Genomic DNA, 15,679 nt, shown 5'->3' on the forward strand with positions numbered 1-15,679 from the left:
CTCTGTTTAGTACGTACACAGCTCTGTGGCTTTAAACAAACACGGCAGTTTTGTCCTCGTTAATGCGTCCCAAATAGATGCAATCTCTCCTTTCTGATGAGTTTAGGCTTTTTTTTTTCCTTCAATTTTTAATCATTCATGTCCAGGTCAACAATCATTGGGGAAAGCATCAGCCGTCTACTAGAGTTTGCAGGTCATCATGTAGTGCGTCTCAACCATATTGGAGATTGGGGGACTCAGTTTGGAATGCTAATCGCCCATCTGCAAGATACCTTTCCAGACTACCTTGTTCATTCACCACCCATTGGAGACCTTCAAGCATTTTACAAGGTACCATGACAAACACATAAGCAACCAGTAGAGGGCTTAGCGAAACAATTTTTGTATTTTTAGGCATCAAAAATGCGCTTTGATGCAGATGAAGACTTCAAGAAGAGGGCATACGAGTTTGTCGTCAAACTGCAGTCCCATGATGCTGACACAATCACAGCTTGGAACATGATTTGTGAAGTCTCCAGAAAAGGTGAATCTTAATCTGCATCACAGTGAATTGGAATGCTGCATAAGTAGGATTGTCGAATCATGCTGTTATCCAGTTGTCTTCAGTTCTCACACTACTTCTCATGACTATGCAGTGGGTTGTCTTTCGAGCCTGAATTTTTTGGGATGTTTTTTTTTTTTTAGATTCAGGGGGTAAAAATTGGGTAAATGAACATGTGCTCTAAATTTATGCAAATTTGGGTGCAAAAACTTTCAGTATGCTAAATTTGGGGATAAATTGGTCTCAGTTACTCAAACTAACTGTACTGGTTGGTAGAAACGGTGATATAACTGCGTTTGCTGCCAAACAAGTTAGTGTGCATTCCTACAGATGTCTCAGTGAGGGCAATTTGCCGGTTAAAAATCGGGTTTCACCCTAAAGAGGCAATCTTTAATTTCGGGGTGCAAATTTGTCGAAGATACTGGTTAAACTCTAAAACTTCAGGCTCTAGTTATCTTCAACCACTACGGGGGAATTCATGTTTATTTGAAGGGAAAAAAAGAAAGCAAACACAAATCAAACACACTGTCTACTTGTTAATTCTATTGGAATAAAAAAGAAAGGTATAGAGGAGTGATTGAGAAAAAGTAATCTCACTGGTGGTTAATTACTGATTCAGCTACTATGGTCAAATGGACATCCTGGAAACCTGGCCACACGTCCCATGTCGTCCCACACTGCAGAAACAGACAAAAAACATTGGAGGACAGTAAATGTTTTGTCAGTGTGATTGTAGTCATGAATGAAAACATGTATGGAGAACATGTGCGCAGAACAAAAAGCTGTCTTTTGGACATTGCTCGATTTTCACGGTGGAAAACACGACTACCAACAGTTCCATCGATAACAGTCACGGCAAATTATGTGGAAAATGCGTGGAAAATCATGTTAATTCATAATATTTGAGAAGCGCGCTAGTACATCTGGAACGTTAAACCCAGACTGTATATTCTCATAGCATCCCTGCTCCACGGTGTATGAACAATGGCCTGTGTCACCATCTTCGTCATCGTGCCCTAAGACTTTTTCTGCTTTGTACAGCAGTGTAATGAAGCACAAGTGCTGCTGAAATGCCACTATCGTTGTTGCCTATGGAAACATCAGCCGCATAGCACACCAGTATCGTCAACTCATCCACCATGATGGAATGTTGCCCAAGCGCATTTTCACGAGAGCTCGTGCAGTGTGAACGCATTGCAAAGCATGGGCAGAACATTAAATGTTTTGCAGAGCAGTGTTCGCTAGCACTGTTGTTGCTCCGTGTTTTTGTTTTCCCAGTGTTATAAGACCACAAACAAATGCAAAACATGTGCGAGCACATTTTTTTCATCGCATGTTCTGCTGTTGGCCGCCTAGCGTGCTGAGGCCTTTACAACCCCGGCTCTAGCATCCGTGTCCAGTGAGCAATCAGAACTGGCTAGACTGCGAGAGGACCTGGAGAAGCTAACATACAGGCTGGACATGACGAGCGCTGTTAGCTTCTCCGAGTCCTCTCGTGCCTCATCCCTTCGCTCATCCCTCATTCCTGCAGTTCACGCCCTTCACGTGCCCCCAGGCAGCACCCCCAGTTCCTTTGCCGCCATAGTGACTCAACGTCGTCCAACCCTAGAAGTACCTTTTGTTGGCATCACGAGACATTCGGCGACCGTGCTTGCAAATGCATCCAGCCATATTCCTTTGTAAGAAATGACCCACCAACAATTGACGGGGACCAGCTCTGTTGGCACTTTGCCCTGTTGCTCCTCTTTGAAAAGCGATAAAGATTGGGTTGTTTGGTGTCTCATATTAAATCGTTAAAAGCGATAAAAACCCCAGTGCGAGGGTACGACAAGGATGACATACGCATGGCATGCAGTGCTCTGTGTGTGTTGTCTTTTTCATAACCTCGCACTGGGGTGTTTACATTTTTGCCGTTTTTAAAAAACAACTTTATTTTGAGATGATGAATGGGGAGTACCATTTTTAATGATTTTAATGTGCACGCCATTCTTCTTCATTATGGACTGGTGTACAGCCATCTGGTACCTCATCAACACTGGTGCTGAGATTAGCGTCATCTCTCCAACACTCAGCGACATGAAACGACCCTGTTCTATTCCCTCGATGCTGCTAACGGAACACGAATCCCTATACAGTCATGTCTCGCTTATCCAGAGTTCAGACATCCAGAAAACTTGTTATCCGGACTACATTACGGGGAATGAACCTGCTACCATTGGATTTTGTCTCGGTTATCCAGAATTCGTTATCCGCATCCAGACAGCAAGTACGGGGAACAATCTTCCAGGACCTTGGATCATTCTGATTCCCTTATCCGGAAGAGTGTCAACGTCCTCTGTCCCTGCTCCCTGGCATGTGCTGTGTCCATATTGTTCTGGAATAGCGTCACATCTCGCTGGTGCATTCTGTACTCTCAGAGGTCACTCCCTTGTGGTGTGAAAGGGCACACGGTAGAAATGGTGGACGATAAGCAGAAGACAAGGCGATGTTTTCGGACGGCCAGGACATTGACATTCACACGTGGATTTCTTGCCCCCGGTGGGTACAGGGCACCTGTACCCACCGGGGGCAAGAAATCCACGTGTGAATGTCAATGTCCTGGCCGTCCGAAAACATCGCCTTGTCTTTTGGCCTATGCCAAAGTCATCTGCAAAAAGACAAAAACATGTGCGTGGGACCAACTTTCTGTGACATTACCCTTCTTCAAACAGCAGGGTGGCGCAGGGGGTGCCGTGGCTGTTACAAAATTCTGTCACACGCGTGCCTACTATTTCAAGCAGCTGACTTCGAATTAATTTTTGAAGTAACGATCTTTTCCTTGTTTCCTTTTCTCGAGCTGTAAAGTAGGGGTGTGTGAAATTTCGAATATGAATTGAATAACAAATTTGAATTATTCGTATTCAATTCGAGTAATGGGTATTCGATAATTTTCGAATACTCGAAACGGTTTTCTGACGTATCCGGGGTAAAAAACGGGACCAAATATTCTGCAGTTTCGGTTTCCGCATAGTTTCGTTTTTGTTTTGAGCTAATTTCCATCGATATTTCAGCATGGCTACCTCTCCCCTCCTGCCCGCACTGTGGTAAACGCGGTTTCGCTTGCCGTTCAAGACATGAGATGTCTCTGACACTGAGGACGACGTTGAGCCCTTTATAGCTTACAAAACGCAAAGAATGCAGCAGCATTTGGAGCTATATTCAGAGATCTACGCGGTCATCGGCAGAGTGTGATGCATGCAAGTTCGTGATGCAACGAGAGACCAACGCCAACGCACCCAAGAAAGATCTCTTTGACATAGTGACTTCACACTATGCTTAATGACGTATTGCGTGTGTCGGAGCTTCTGCCAGCGAAGAAGAAACGTGCTCTTGATGGCAAGCTTACAGCGATGGTGGCCCTTGATCTTCAACCATACAGTATCATGGAAAATCGTGGATTCAAGTACTAATGTCAGAGGTCGTGCCGAATTACCACTTGCTGCTCAGGTCTACATTGTCTCGAGACATGGTGCCGCGGCTGTATGATGGCAGCCGAAACCAGGTAAAGACAGAACTCAAGAAAGCCTTAGAGGGTGGCCGTGAGCAAGGTGCGAATGTGGTGCAAGCGTGCAATGACTCCGAGCAAGGTGCAGCCAATGTAGCAGCCACCTCATCACATGTACGGAACACATTTGACAACGTGGCAGTCTACTATGGACGAAATGAACTGAACCAGAGAAAGAAATTGAAGCAACAACAACTTTATTTTGGCTTTGGAGAGTGGGGAGGTTCATCGCCACAGGCCACAGGAAATTCTCTCTGCAGCCGATGCTGTGGTGTGCGCGTGAAGGGAACGTCTGTGATGTGACCACAGAGAACAACTAGTCTTCTTGTATAAATACTTGTGAACCTGCAACTTGTACATCATCTGGTCTTGTACCTTATATAGTCTATGTGTGAGGGTGATCCCAAGAATAGGGCATCTGTCACTTACTAGTCACTGCATACATTACTGATTCTATTCTTTTCTTATGTTATGCTTATTCACAAATGCTCTTGTCTACTGTAATGTGTGCATATCCACATACCGTATGCCGATGATTCGATATTTTATTCGTATTTGGCACCAATTATATGTGTTCGATTCGTATTTGAAAAATCTGTTATTTGCACACCCCTACTATAAAGAGATCTCACAAATTTTTCGGGTTTCCCCTGGAAGTTTGCTTCGTTCGCTTATCTGGAAATTCGAAAAGGGACGTCTCCAGAGGTGTCCGGATAATTGACACATGACTGTATATGATGAGCGCGTGGAAATGGTAGATATAGGACTACGCCTATTTTTCTGCTGGGTGTTTGTTATGTCACACGTGTGACGCATGCCATTATTGATGCAGATTTTCTAGTGCACTTTGGGCTACTGGTAGACATGAGCAAGAGGTGCCTACTTGATATTAAGACCAGTCTGACAGTAAAAGGTTCTTTGTCACCACCGTCACTTCTGAGCCCTATGCTTGTACGTTTCTGTCCAATGTCCGGCTTTGAAGCCATCGCCAGGGTCTTCCCAAATCTATTACTGTTTCCAAACAGCGCTTCGTGAAGCACAATGTTGTACATTATGTAACAATGACAGGCCCGCTCAGTGCACATTCGAGCGCGTCGACTGGCTCCTGAGAAGCTTCGAATTGCCCAACAAGAGTTCCATCATATGATGGATTGCGGACTCCTCAGGCCTTCATCCAGTAGTTGGGCGTCTCCATTCCATCTCTGAAGGAGAATGGTGATTAGCATCTGGTGCCGTCAGGGCCAGTGAGAGAAATTACGGGCCTCAGTAATGACTCCAGGTTAGTCCTGCCCGGGCCCCCCATCTCACGCCTCACTGTGCTAGGAACTGTCAGGCCTTGGGTTTGGCGGGCCCATGAAGAGTCCCGGGACTCCAACCCTGGCTGCCCTCCCCCCTTGTCGCGGGCCCTGCGCGTGGTGACTAACGCACACTTAACAGAGTGACAGTGCAGGCTTGCTATTCTCTTCCTAACCTTTGCGGCTTCGCTGCCAACCTTTTCGCCGCTGAGAATGCAATGTTTTCAAAGATAGACGTTATTTTTGCATACCGTGAAATAACTGTTACTTAAGAAAATATTGTGAAGATGGCTATCATCACACTGTCTATTTGAGTTCGTGCATACGCCATTATTCCTACAGGATCCTACGCCTAAGTCCAATGTTGTCTCATCACCTACAGTAAGCCCTCGTTATGTCGAAGTTGCCAGGACCGCAAAAAAATTCTATACAAGCGGTATTTCGATAGTGGAGACGCTTCAACAACAGTAAGTTCAGACCTAGGAAAACGCGAAAATGCCTTGTCATCGCGACATTATGTTATTGACATACAACAAACGCAGTCACTGTGGTTGGCACGTAGCCCTACGGCCGGCGAGGAGCTGCTCTTTGAGTTTCCACAGGCATGTCATCAGTTCATTGTCACCGCCACTGCACTCTACCTTGTTACCATGTCTCCTCCGCCGTAGGGATTTCGCTAGGTTCCTCTGACGCGAAGTTCCTTCGTCGACATCCTGACGACTGATGACAATGTCCACACTTTCAGCGTCTGTCACAGGACTGATGACAGGAACGTAGGTAACATTGTCCCCTAAGATGACCATATCCGTGATTCGTTCCTTGCTTTGCTTGGCGCCTGCCGTAGAGCCATCCGCAGTTGTGTACCTCCGCGTGAGAAGGAGTTTATAAAACAATGCAGCTTTGTCAGGATAGTAGATGCCCCTTTCCGGGTACACTTCCAGAAGTTCTGCCAGCCGATTTCATCGCCATGTATCCACAGTATCCTGGTTCATGGCACCACTTTCATCGTTGACATGCATGCTTCGTACAGCATGCCACTTTTTGCACCGCTTGAGCCAGCCATTGCTGCAATTGCAGTTCAGCATGCCCAATTGCAATGCTAGCGTCTAAGCCTTTGCGGTGAGCGTTGGTCCGTGCACAGGGAGGTTTGCAGCCCTGGTGTTCTTCAAGCACTCAAGTAGTGTGGCTTCCACCTCGGGATACTTAGAACCTCGGTCACGAACCACGCGAGCCACGCAAAACAAAACCATCCACAGGGGAACCACCCACATGTTAAGGCCACATGAGCAGTCCCTCTGTCCCCTCTTTCTAATGTCAATGAACCATCCTCGTGCATTCTACTTTCCCACTTCTCGCTATACGGAAGGAAAAGAGGTTGCAAGAGTGATTCTGTTTGGTGAAAATAAAGAAAATAAGGGAAATGCGGCTTTCGGGAATGTTCTGGGTGGCGACCAGCAGCCTATTGTGGGGCGCATGCTCCGTAATGTATACGGAGTTGGCTCTCCTCACACTTCGATTAATCCGGTTGTAAATACATGTAAATGGGCAGGGATTTCACATTACTTTGAAGGAAACGATAATTCGAATAAAGCGACTTTGATATAACGAGGTTTTACTGTACTAAGTTTGAGTCTGTGGCTTGTTTCCACAAGCATCGGGTTTCATTGGCAACAAATTTCTTATCCTCCTCTTTCACTGGTCGCCATTTGGTGCATCATCTCATACACGTGCGTGCTCATTGATCTTCTTGCATTTCACATGTGTGATTCATCGGCAGCTCCCTTTTGCAGTCTCTCTTCAGCCTTATGAATCAATGAAACTGTAGATCGTGAAAGGCCGTAGTTTTGGACGGTGGATGTCACCTTCGTTCTGCGGGCAGGCTCGACCACGATTGCGAACTTTCTTTGGTTGGGATGCCATGTTGACTGGCAGGTGACACACTGAAGGGGATTGTTGTGAACAACTTGTTGCTACAGCAAAAAGTGGTTGGCTGCAGAGAAAACAAAGTAGTATCAAAACTGGCATAAAATGCGGGTTAAAGGTGCGATGATGAAGCATAGAGCTTCGTGGCCTTACCATTTCTGTTGTCCTAGCGTTCACAGGAGTGTGCAACGCACCACTGTAGCCCATGTAGTGCCAAAGTTGCTATGCAAGCAGCAGGGCTTCCAACATAGTTGTACGGGTACTCAGGAAGGCAAGTTCCATCGTTATGTGCGGGTTCTTTTTCCATAAAAACAATTGATAATTTGACAGTCAATGTCAGGGAACACTATCTATAAATGTGAAAATCATGGTGTGAAAACTTTGAAGGAGCAAATAGTCTATCTTCAGAACAAAGCATCGCCATGTATGTAACATGTATGTAACAAGTGTTAACTCACTGATTAACTCATTCACTGTACAAGGATTCAAAAAGAGAATCATGGGATGATTACGTCTTTCAGTTTAATGGATAAAGTTACTGTCATTCATGCAGTCCTGTACCTCCTGGCATGTTAAAAGGGCTAATTTTTAACGTGCTATGTGCTTTATTCTTGTTATTATATTATTTTACCATGCTCATCACCTGTGTGCATTTTTTGAAGCAGGGTCTTTCTACAGGACAGGAAATGTCTTTTATGAAGCCATGTGCTTACCAGATATAAGCAAAATCGGAAGAGGCATTCTTGAGAAACGTGTGTAGTTCAGAGAGACTCCAAACTGCAACACATGACACTTAAATGCCCTTATGCTGCATTGCCTGTTACATTTGTGGTTCTATGCTACGTTTTTCTTTTTCATCATTGTTTGTTTGTTTGTTTTTTGTTTGTTTTTTTCATTATGCAATGTCATGCTATGTACAACGTCTTATAATGTTCCTGCCACGCCTTGTACCGCCCTCATGATGCTGCAGGGCATTAAACTAGGGAAAAATTGTGATTCATGAGCAGTGATCAGATTCAGCCTGAGAAGTGTTGACTGCTGTCTGTAGTGCATATAGGAGGGGAACATGAAATGCTAAATGTAATTAATTGAATTTGATTGAAAACCTCAGTTGTGTTAATAATGCCAAAGGCCGTATCTGCTTTTATTATCTGTGCAGAGTTCGCAAGAATCTACGAGTGCTTGGGTGTATCATTAGTGGAACGAGGAGAGTCTTTCTACCAGAATCTTATGAAGGAAGTAGTTCAGGACCTCACACAAAAAGGTAAGGTGATAAGAAGCATAGGCTTGATAGAAATGGGAGAATTGTCCGTTTGTGTCTGTTTCCATCTAAATAATGTCATGCAAATCATTTTCAAAAACAACAGCGAAGACTATGAAAAAACATGGAGACAGACAAGGAACATCCAATTTTCAACCTTCAATGACACTGAGTTAAAAAAAACACCAAAAAGCAAATTATTAAATATAAAACGAGAAAAAGAAACTAGGCCATCTTCATGTTATGGATGTCAGCATGCATTTTCATTTGCGTATCATTATTTTTACGAATTATTGCTTATTTCGAAGTTTCACCAGGTCCCAATCAAAATGCATGTATTTTCAACCGCTTTATTCGAAGTTTACTCTGCGAGCCAACTCAACATAGTACGAAAATGCAAGACTCTGGAGCGCCTTGACGCAGAGTCCCAGCACCAACCCATGACTTAGTCACGCTAGACGGCAACATACGCTGTTCCCTGCTCCCCTTTCCCTGCGCTGTTCCCTGTACATGCGCTTCTCGCTGTCCAGAAAACGCTCGAGAACGGCATATGACATATAACCTTACGAAGCAATCAAGCATTCTCGTTGATTTTCATTGTTTCGAGAACGTGAATTTGGGTTCCGGAAAAAATGGTCCCTGATTGCGTGGGCAGAAATAATGGTCCCGCGGGATTTCGTGTGCCGAAAATTACAGGCGTGCCGTTGTGAACAGCTGAGGAAACGGATCATAGCCGATCAAGTGCTATCATTCGTCCACATTATTTCTTTAAATTGGGAGATGGGATTTTTAAAATTAACATTCATGTTAATGAATAGTAAAACCATTGAACGAGGAACATAAATGCAGTTACACCCGCTGCACCGCTTGCATTATGCGGATTACATCTGTTCTTTCTGTTCCTCTCTCTCTATTTTAGTTCACTGAGTACAGACAACACAGCAAGATTAGGAAGCGATTCTTCAACAACAAATAAATCTTGACAGTTAAACGAGGTGATTCATCACTGGTGATTTTCTAAGGTCCCACTACCTTCTACGTATTTCTGGCAGATATGTTGGGAAAAATGGTAGCCGCGTTCTTTTATAAAGGGAAGTAACTACAGAATACTGAGCACGACGACACATTACCTTCTGTATTCATACCAATGAAATGGAATGCATATGCTCACTATCCTGAGGCTCTGACTTCACGCTCGCTGAACGTGGATGTCATCGGACGTGGTTCCTAACTCAACCGGAATACTGGTATTTTCATATATAGTGTTTTTTTTTTTTTTGTTTTTTGCTGTTGTTGGTCAGACAATGGTGTTGTAGTTGTTCTCTAATACTTTCTATGTTGATGAACCGTATTTTCAGCTGAAGCGGAGTTGTAAGGGCAATTTAAACAACTGAATAAGTGGGTGTAGAGATTTTATAACCCATAAACATCGACACAGAAAAGATGCAGGGGACAACTGTAAAACCTGTGTCAGACCAACAGTAGAGGTATATACTAGCATCCAGTGAACGATATCACTAGCGAACTGATGCAACGAATTATATCGATTTTATTTGCTCATTGAATGGAATGTAGATTTAATTATACATTCACACATGAAAAAAAGAAAAAAAGAGCCCTATGTCTCCCAATTTCAAAAAATCCGGAGAGCGAATGATAACACTCGGTCAGCTGTGATATACTTGATCGTCTGCCTAGACTTCAGTTCATAGTTGCATCTATATTTCAGGGGCTTTTAGTGCACAATTATCTGCCTTCTGACAGTTCGGCGTTACGATTTTTCGGCCTTTTGGCTTTCTGCTTTCTGATAGTTCGGCGTTATGATTTCTGGCCTTTTGATAGGCTTAATACTTACACTCAATCAGCCTAAATAAATGCATTGCATTTAGCAACAGCTATTAAAAAAAAAAAGAAGGAAGTTCCTCAAACTCCTTGAACTCCGTCTTTATGTATAAATGAACAAGATAAAATGAAAGGAACTTGACGTGCGAGAAAGTCTCTGAGCACAAATTCCGCCCCGTAACGCGCTGATTATTACCCGCAAACTTCAGTGCTATATTTTTAGACACCTCTTGGTTTTCACAGGGTACTTCACATTACTCCAAACCTTTCGTTCAGCATTGAGTCACTAGTTCAGAGGAGTACCCCCAGTGACCCAGAGCTTTTCCTTATCTTTGTCAGTAGGCCTCCGTTTGTCCGCGGTGCAAAGACAGACGGGTAAAGGTTTTGGGTCGTCCCACATGCAACCAGCAAGGAGTGTCCAACGATGGAAAATCCAGAGAACCGGTATCGAAAAATTGGGGGTACCTCAAAATAAAGTGATCGAAATCCTCGTTGAAAAATAAACTACTGTAAATAAATGTTATCTGGCTATAAAATGCACAGTTGTGCGCGGGAAACTGCCAAAGCGCACTTAGACTAACCTGAACATGAGAATGCAAACACCGAACTTGTACTAACATAATAATAAACTTAACCAATGTGCTGTTCCATCGTGTCCGCCCTGCTAAGCCTAAGTCGCTTAAATGTGGCTTTCGTTCGCTAAAATGACTTGGACAGACTTCAAAATTTCGTGAGTTTGTGTGGTAAATAGTGATGTCGAATTTTTAAGCACGGCATATCATCATACGAAGCAGTCGAGCATTGTCGTTGGTATTCCTTGTTTCGAGAACCTGAATTTGGGTTCCGGAATAGGTGATTCCTCATTGCGTGGGCGGAAATAATGGTGAAAAAAAAAGATACAAATAAAAATAAATAAATCAGTAAAAGAAAAGAGAAGAACAAAGGAGGCTGCAGTTGTAAATGCCGCTATCCTAAGGAACATTTATCTCTGTGTAATCCGCTGGCTCGTAAACACATTCCTCAAGCTAGCCCACTTTTTCGCATCCAGGAAGCAGTCCAAGGGCCGCTTTGTTCACCCTAGCTCGTTTGGCAACTTGATAGGTTTTCCCGCTCTGGCACATAGTGACTAAGCATACCATACATGTCTTTCATTCCTAATTCCCAACCCTTTTTCAAGTAATAATTGATGTCAAATAACAACCATTTTTGACAAATAAATCAGTCAAATAAATAAATTACATCTTTGGATGATGCTCACTGGGTGGTGCTCCTACATCGCATATCATATCTCCTGTATCTTATTTTCCTATTGTAGATCAGACACAGACTTTGCAGTTGTTCTCTCATACTTTGGATGTTGGTGAACTGTATCTTCAGCAGGAGCGGAGTTGTACGGGCCATGAAACAGTGAATAAATGGGTGTACAGCTTTCATTGTACATAAACATGAACACAGAAAAGATGCAGGGGACAACTGTAAAACCCGTGTCCGGCCAACTGTAGAAAAATACGGGCATCAAGAGGACGATATCACTAGCGAACTAGTGCAGCGAATAATATCGATTTTATGTTGCCCATTGAATGGCATTTCAAATCAGGAGAGCGAATGGTAACACTTGGTCGGCTGTGATGTGCTCCATCGGCCAACTATGGCCCTGTATTTGTGGCAGCACAGGTGCTTGCGGGACCATTTTTTCCGTCCACACAACCAGGGACCATTTTTCTTATACCCCGCGAATTTCGAGCTCGTGGATTTCGAAACCGGGAATATCGAGGTCCTCCTGAAAACTTCAGAAGTTTGGAACTGACTCAGGCGTGCACTCTTAGCGAAAAGAAAAGGAAATTGCGAATTACTATTATGGGAGGCGGCGGTATAATTTCTAGCATTTTTTCAGCATTACGAACATTACAGCACAGTCCTGTTGAATGTTACTGTAAAGAATGACTAAATCCGGGCTTGCACTAACCGGAAATACGAGAGATTCTCTTTAGCCTTATGAGACAGTTCAGAGAGAGAGAAAAGAAGAGGGTTGTTGGTGGTCAGTGTGCCCTCGGGTAACCATGTGGGACATAAAAAATATTTTCTCACTTTTATCAAAAAGTACCTTCTCAATAGGATGTACCACCAAACAGCCCGGTTTTTATCGCTTTTCAAAAAACAGCCCTGTTTTGCTGGCCGAAAATCAAACACGAGGGATGAACTTGATATTGGCAGAATGTTAGGGCCACGCACATTCATTCTATGTCACTAAAGTCCACCTAGACTCAAAACACTGCTCAGTAGGTAACTTTTTTCGTAGCATGGTTTTCGCGATTCGGACGAACTTTGACCCCGCCTAAATCGACAACGGTTCAACATTGTCCAGTAAAACTCGGGAAAATATCTTTATTTGCAATAAGGAGTCCATGATAATTTTTGGAAGCAAAACTGAGGGGGGTCGAGTACGACCTTTGGGTGATTTGGCCTGGAATGACCCAACTGATGAATAACTGCACACTTATATACAGTGAAACCTGGAGTCTAGGGAGTTAACAAAAAATATGAACACACAGTCTCACTTTGTGTGTGATTTTTTTTTCAGACTGTGTGTGTGTGTGTGTTCATTTTTTGGTTTACTGTTATGTATATTCCCAGAGTGTCTACTAACATGGAAAACCTGGAAAACTGTGAATTCTCAGGGAATTTTGATGCGACTGGAAAAGTCAGGGGACTATCAGGGAAGTTGCCAAAAAACAGCTGAAGTCAGGGAAAATCGTGGACAAATTCTTTGACCATATGCAGCGAATCACGAGTTCTGACCAGTTCAGTTGAGTGGCCATGCTGTAGCGACATTGCCGCGAGTAATAATTTGCTACGACAAGCTCAGAGGCAGAAAAGTAGGCCAGCTTGACTAATACATAAGTGAGGTACAGTACGAGTTCTTTCTGTAGTAGGAAAAATTGATTCTCTTAAACAGTAAGGAGAGACATCGACGTGTTCATATTCTCTTTGTTTGAATTTGACTAACAGTCTGTATCATTCAGTTTTCAATAAATGATCGGTTTAATGAATGACCTGTACCTAAAACTTCAAGCAGTCACCAGGTTCCCTTTTGTTTTGGTCAGGGAATTTGCTTTTGAAATAGTCCGTGGAAACCTAGTCAGGGAATTACAGGGAAGTCAGACTACAATTTGCAAGACACCCTGATTCTGGTCACCAGCTCGCTTGCTTCCTAGCAGTTATTTCAGTGACTTGTACTTAACCATAACTTTCTTAGAAGTCTTGTGATGGGATGATGAGTGTGAAAGAGTAGCAACGACTGGATGAGTTTCAATCGTCTTCACCAAATCTCACGAAATTTATGGTATCTTTGACTGGCGGTATCAATGCTCTGAACCAGAGTGCTCCAAGATCAAGGCACACACATCCCAAGTGCATTGCTAAAGGCTGTTGTCATGGCACTTTTCTAATAGATGCAACATTTTGGAATGCAATGCTGAAACTGAGCTGTTCTCCTTGGTCTTGATCTGCCTCACCTTGGTTGATTGCATTCATAGGTGTTAGTTGTGTGTACAGATACAGGCAAGGTGTGTTAAACAGCGTGACACAATTGCAGGAATGCTGGAAGATGATGAAGGCCGCAAGGTGATGTTTGCCAAAGGACACACAGTGCCTTTGACTGTGGTGAAAAGTGATGGAGGCTTCACTTACGACACTTCTGATCTGGCTGCACTAAAGCACCGGGTTGAAAAGGAACAAGCTGACTGGATTGTTTATGTTGTGGATGCAGGACAGGTGCAGTTCATTACCTTGTTTTGCAATTAGTCTACCTTTGTCTATGTAGCAGTCAGTTTCGTGGCTTTTCAATGCTCATTAGCTAGTCCAATTGGCTTCGGAACTAGTCAACCATAACTTGTCCGGAGCATTTTGTCACTAGTCAGAAAGTGGATATGATCCAAATTGGAAAGAACGTGCAGCAATATATGATTCTGAAATGGTCAATTCTGAAATGAAGCTTGGAAATACTCTGTAAGTGGGGCCAACTATTCATGGAACCTTAAATTCGCAGTATCGCGGTGCGTCGACCCTGCATCAGGCGTCATAGGGGCCCTCCTTAACAAAACGTATCACAACTGGATAAGGACCTTTGCCTTCCTTTTGAGCCCCTTGGACTGACAGGGCTGCGATTAGGCTGTGCTTTGGCGGCTGGTATCTGGGTCATTGCCGATTTGTCCTATCTCCCGTCATTCTTATGACCGCATCAAGCTGGTATGATTGGCACTTGATAGTGATGTGGCAATTTGCTGAATGACCCAGTGTTACAATGAACAGCATGGAGTCACGGGACGCCGATATCCACGAGGGATTCGTGAAGGCTGGACTGCTGTCTCTGCTTGCAATGGAGAACTGAACACTTTGTGAGGCAATGCAGTGTAATAGCATAAGAAAGTGCATAAGTTGCCTCAGCGTCCTGGGTCTAATTTCTTACCTATTTCTTTCGAATATTTTCTGTCATTGGTTCAAATATTTCGCAGAACTTTAAATTTGCGAGGAAAAGAGCGCTCGCAAATTTCACGAAAATTAGTACCTCGCAAAAATTACTGCTTACAGAGTACTGTGGAACACACCAAAAGACGGATATTTTGAATGAGCTCTTGCAAACGTATTTGCGAGCTATGTATAGAAATAAAGCATAGAATAAACATAGTCCAGTTCCATCACCATTATGTGCCAGTTGTTGCAGCAGTGATATATGATGTCTAAATCATCACGAAGACCAAACCTGGCTCTTAACGAAGTTGAGAAATATTATCAAAAGTGATTTCTTTTTGTATATACAGTAGAATCTCGATGATATGATCACGGATGATACGAATTTTGGGATGATACGAATTCTTTTCCGGTCCCGGCCTGAATGCCTATTCTTCCCATGTATTGACTTCGGATGATACGAACGCGTTATCTTGCCTTTAGGCTGCAGTCACACTGGTTAAGCATAAAACACCAAACACGAACATTCCCTCAAACATGTTTGACGAAAATGCCTGACAAACATCCCCCATACAACGGATGATACGAACGAGCTGAGGATGCAACAGATTTCGTTCCCCCGTGACACGAGAGCACGCGAGTCATGCTGCTCCTTCGTTGGAAAAGGGAGGGCAATCCTCACCATCCTTACTACGAACTCCCTTACATCATGTTGCGCAATGCAAGCAATTACTCTCCCTTTGGTGGTGGTGGAGGAGATAAGATCAAAGCGAACCTTATCACCTTATCTCTATTTTGACCTT

The 15,679-nt window shown here is 43.6% G+C and overlaps 1 protein-coding gene across 3 annotated transcripts in view; it reads left to right on the top strand.

Annotated features, from left to right (window-relative positions):
• LOC135394377 (arginine--tRNA ligase, cytoplasmic-like) overlaps positions 1-15,679 on the top strand; it is a 106,532-nt gene that overhangs the window by 25,179 nt on the left and 65,674 nt on the right. For all 3 annotated transcript variants that reach the window (XM_064625093.1, XM_064625094.1, XM_064625095.1), the window contains exons 5-8: positions 147-330; positions 394-523; positions 8,463-8,567; positions 14,002-14,180. In XM_064625093.1, coding sequence (XP_064481163.1) covers positions 147-330; positions 394-523; positions 8,463-8,567; positions 14,002-14,180 — 598 coding nt within the window. The remainder of the gene's footprint in view (positions 1-146; positions 331-393; positions 524-8,462; positions 8,568-14,001; positions 14,181-15,679) is intronic.

The sequence above is a fragment of the Ornithodoros turicata genome, chromosome 5 (genome assembly GCF_037126465.1).
Source record: "Ornithodoros turicata isolate Travis chromosome 5, ASM3712646v1, whole genome shotgun sequence".
Taxonomy (NCBI): Eukaryota; Metazoa; Arthropoda; class Arachnida; order Ixodida; family Argasidae; genus Ornithodoros; species Ornithodoros turicata.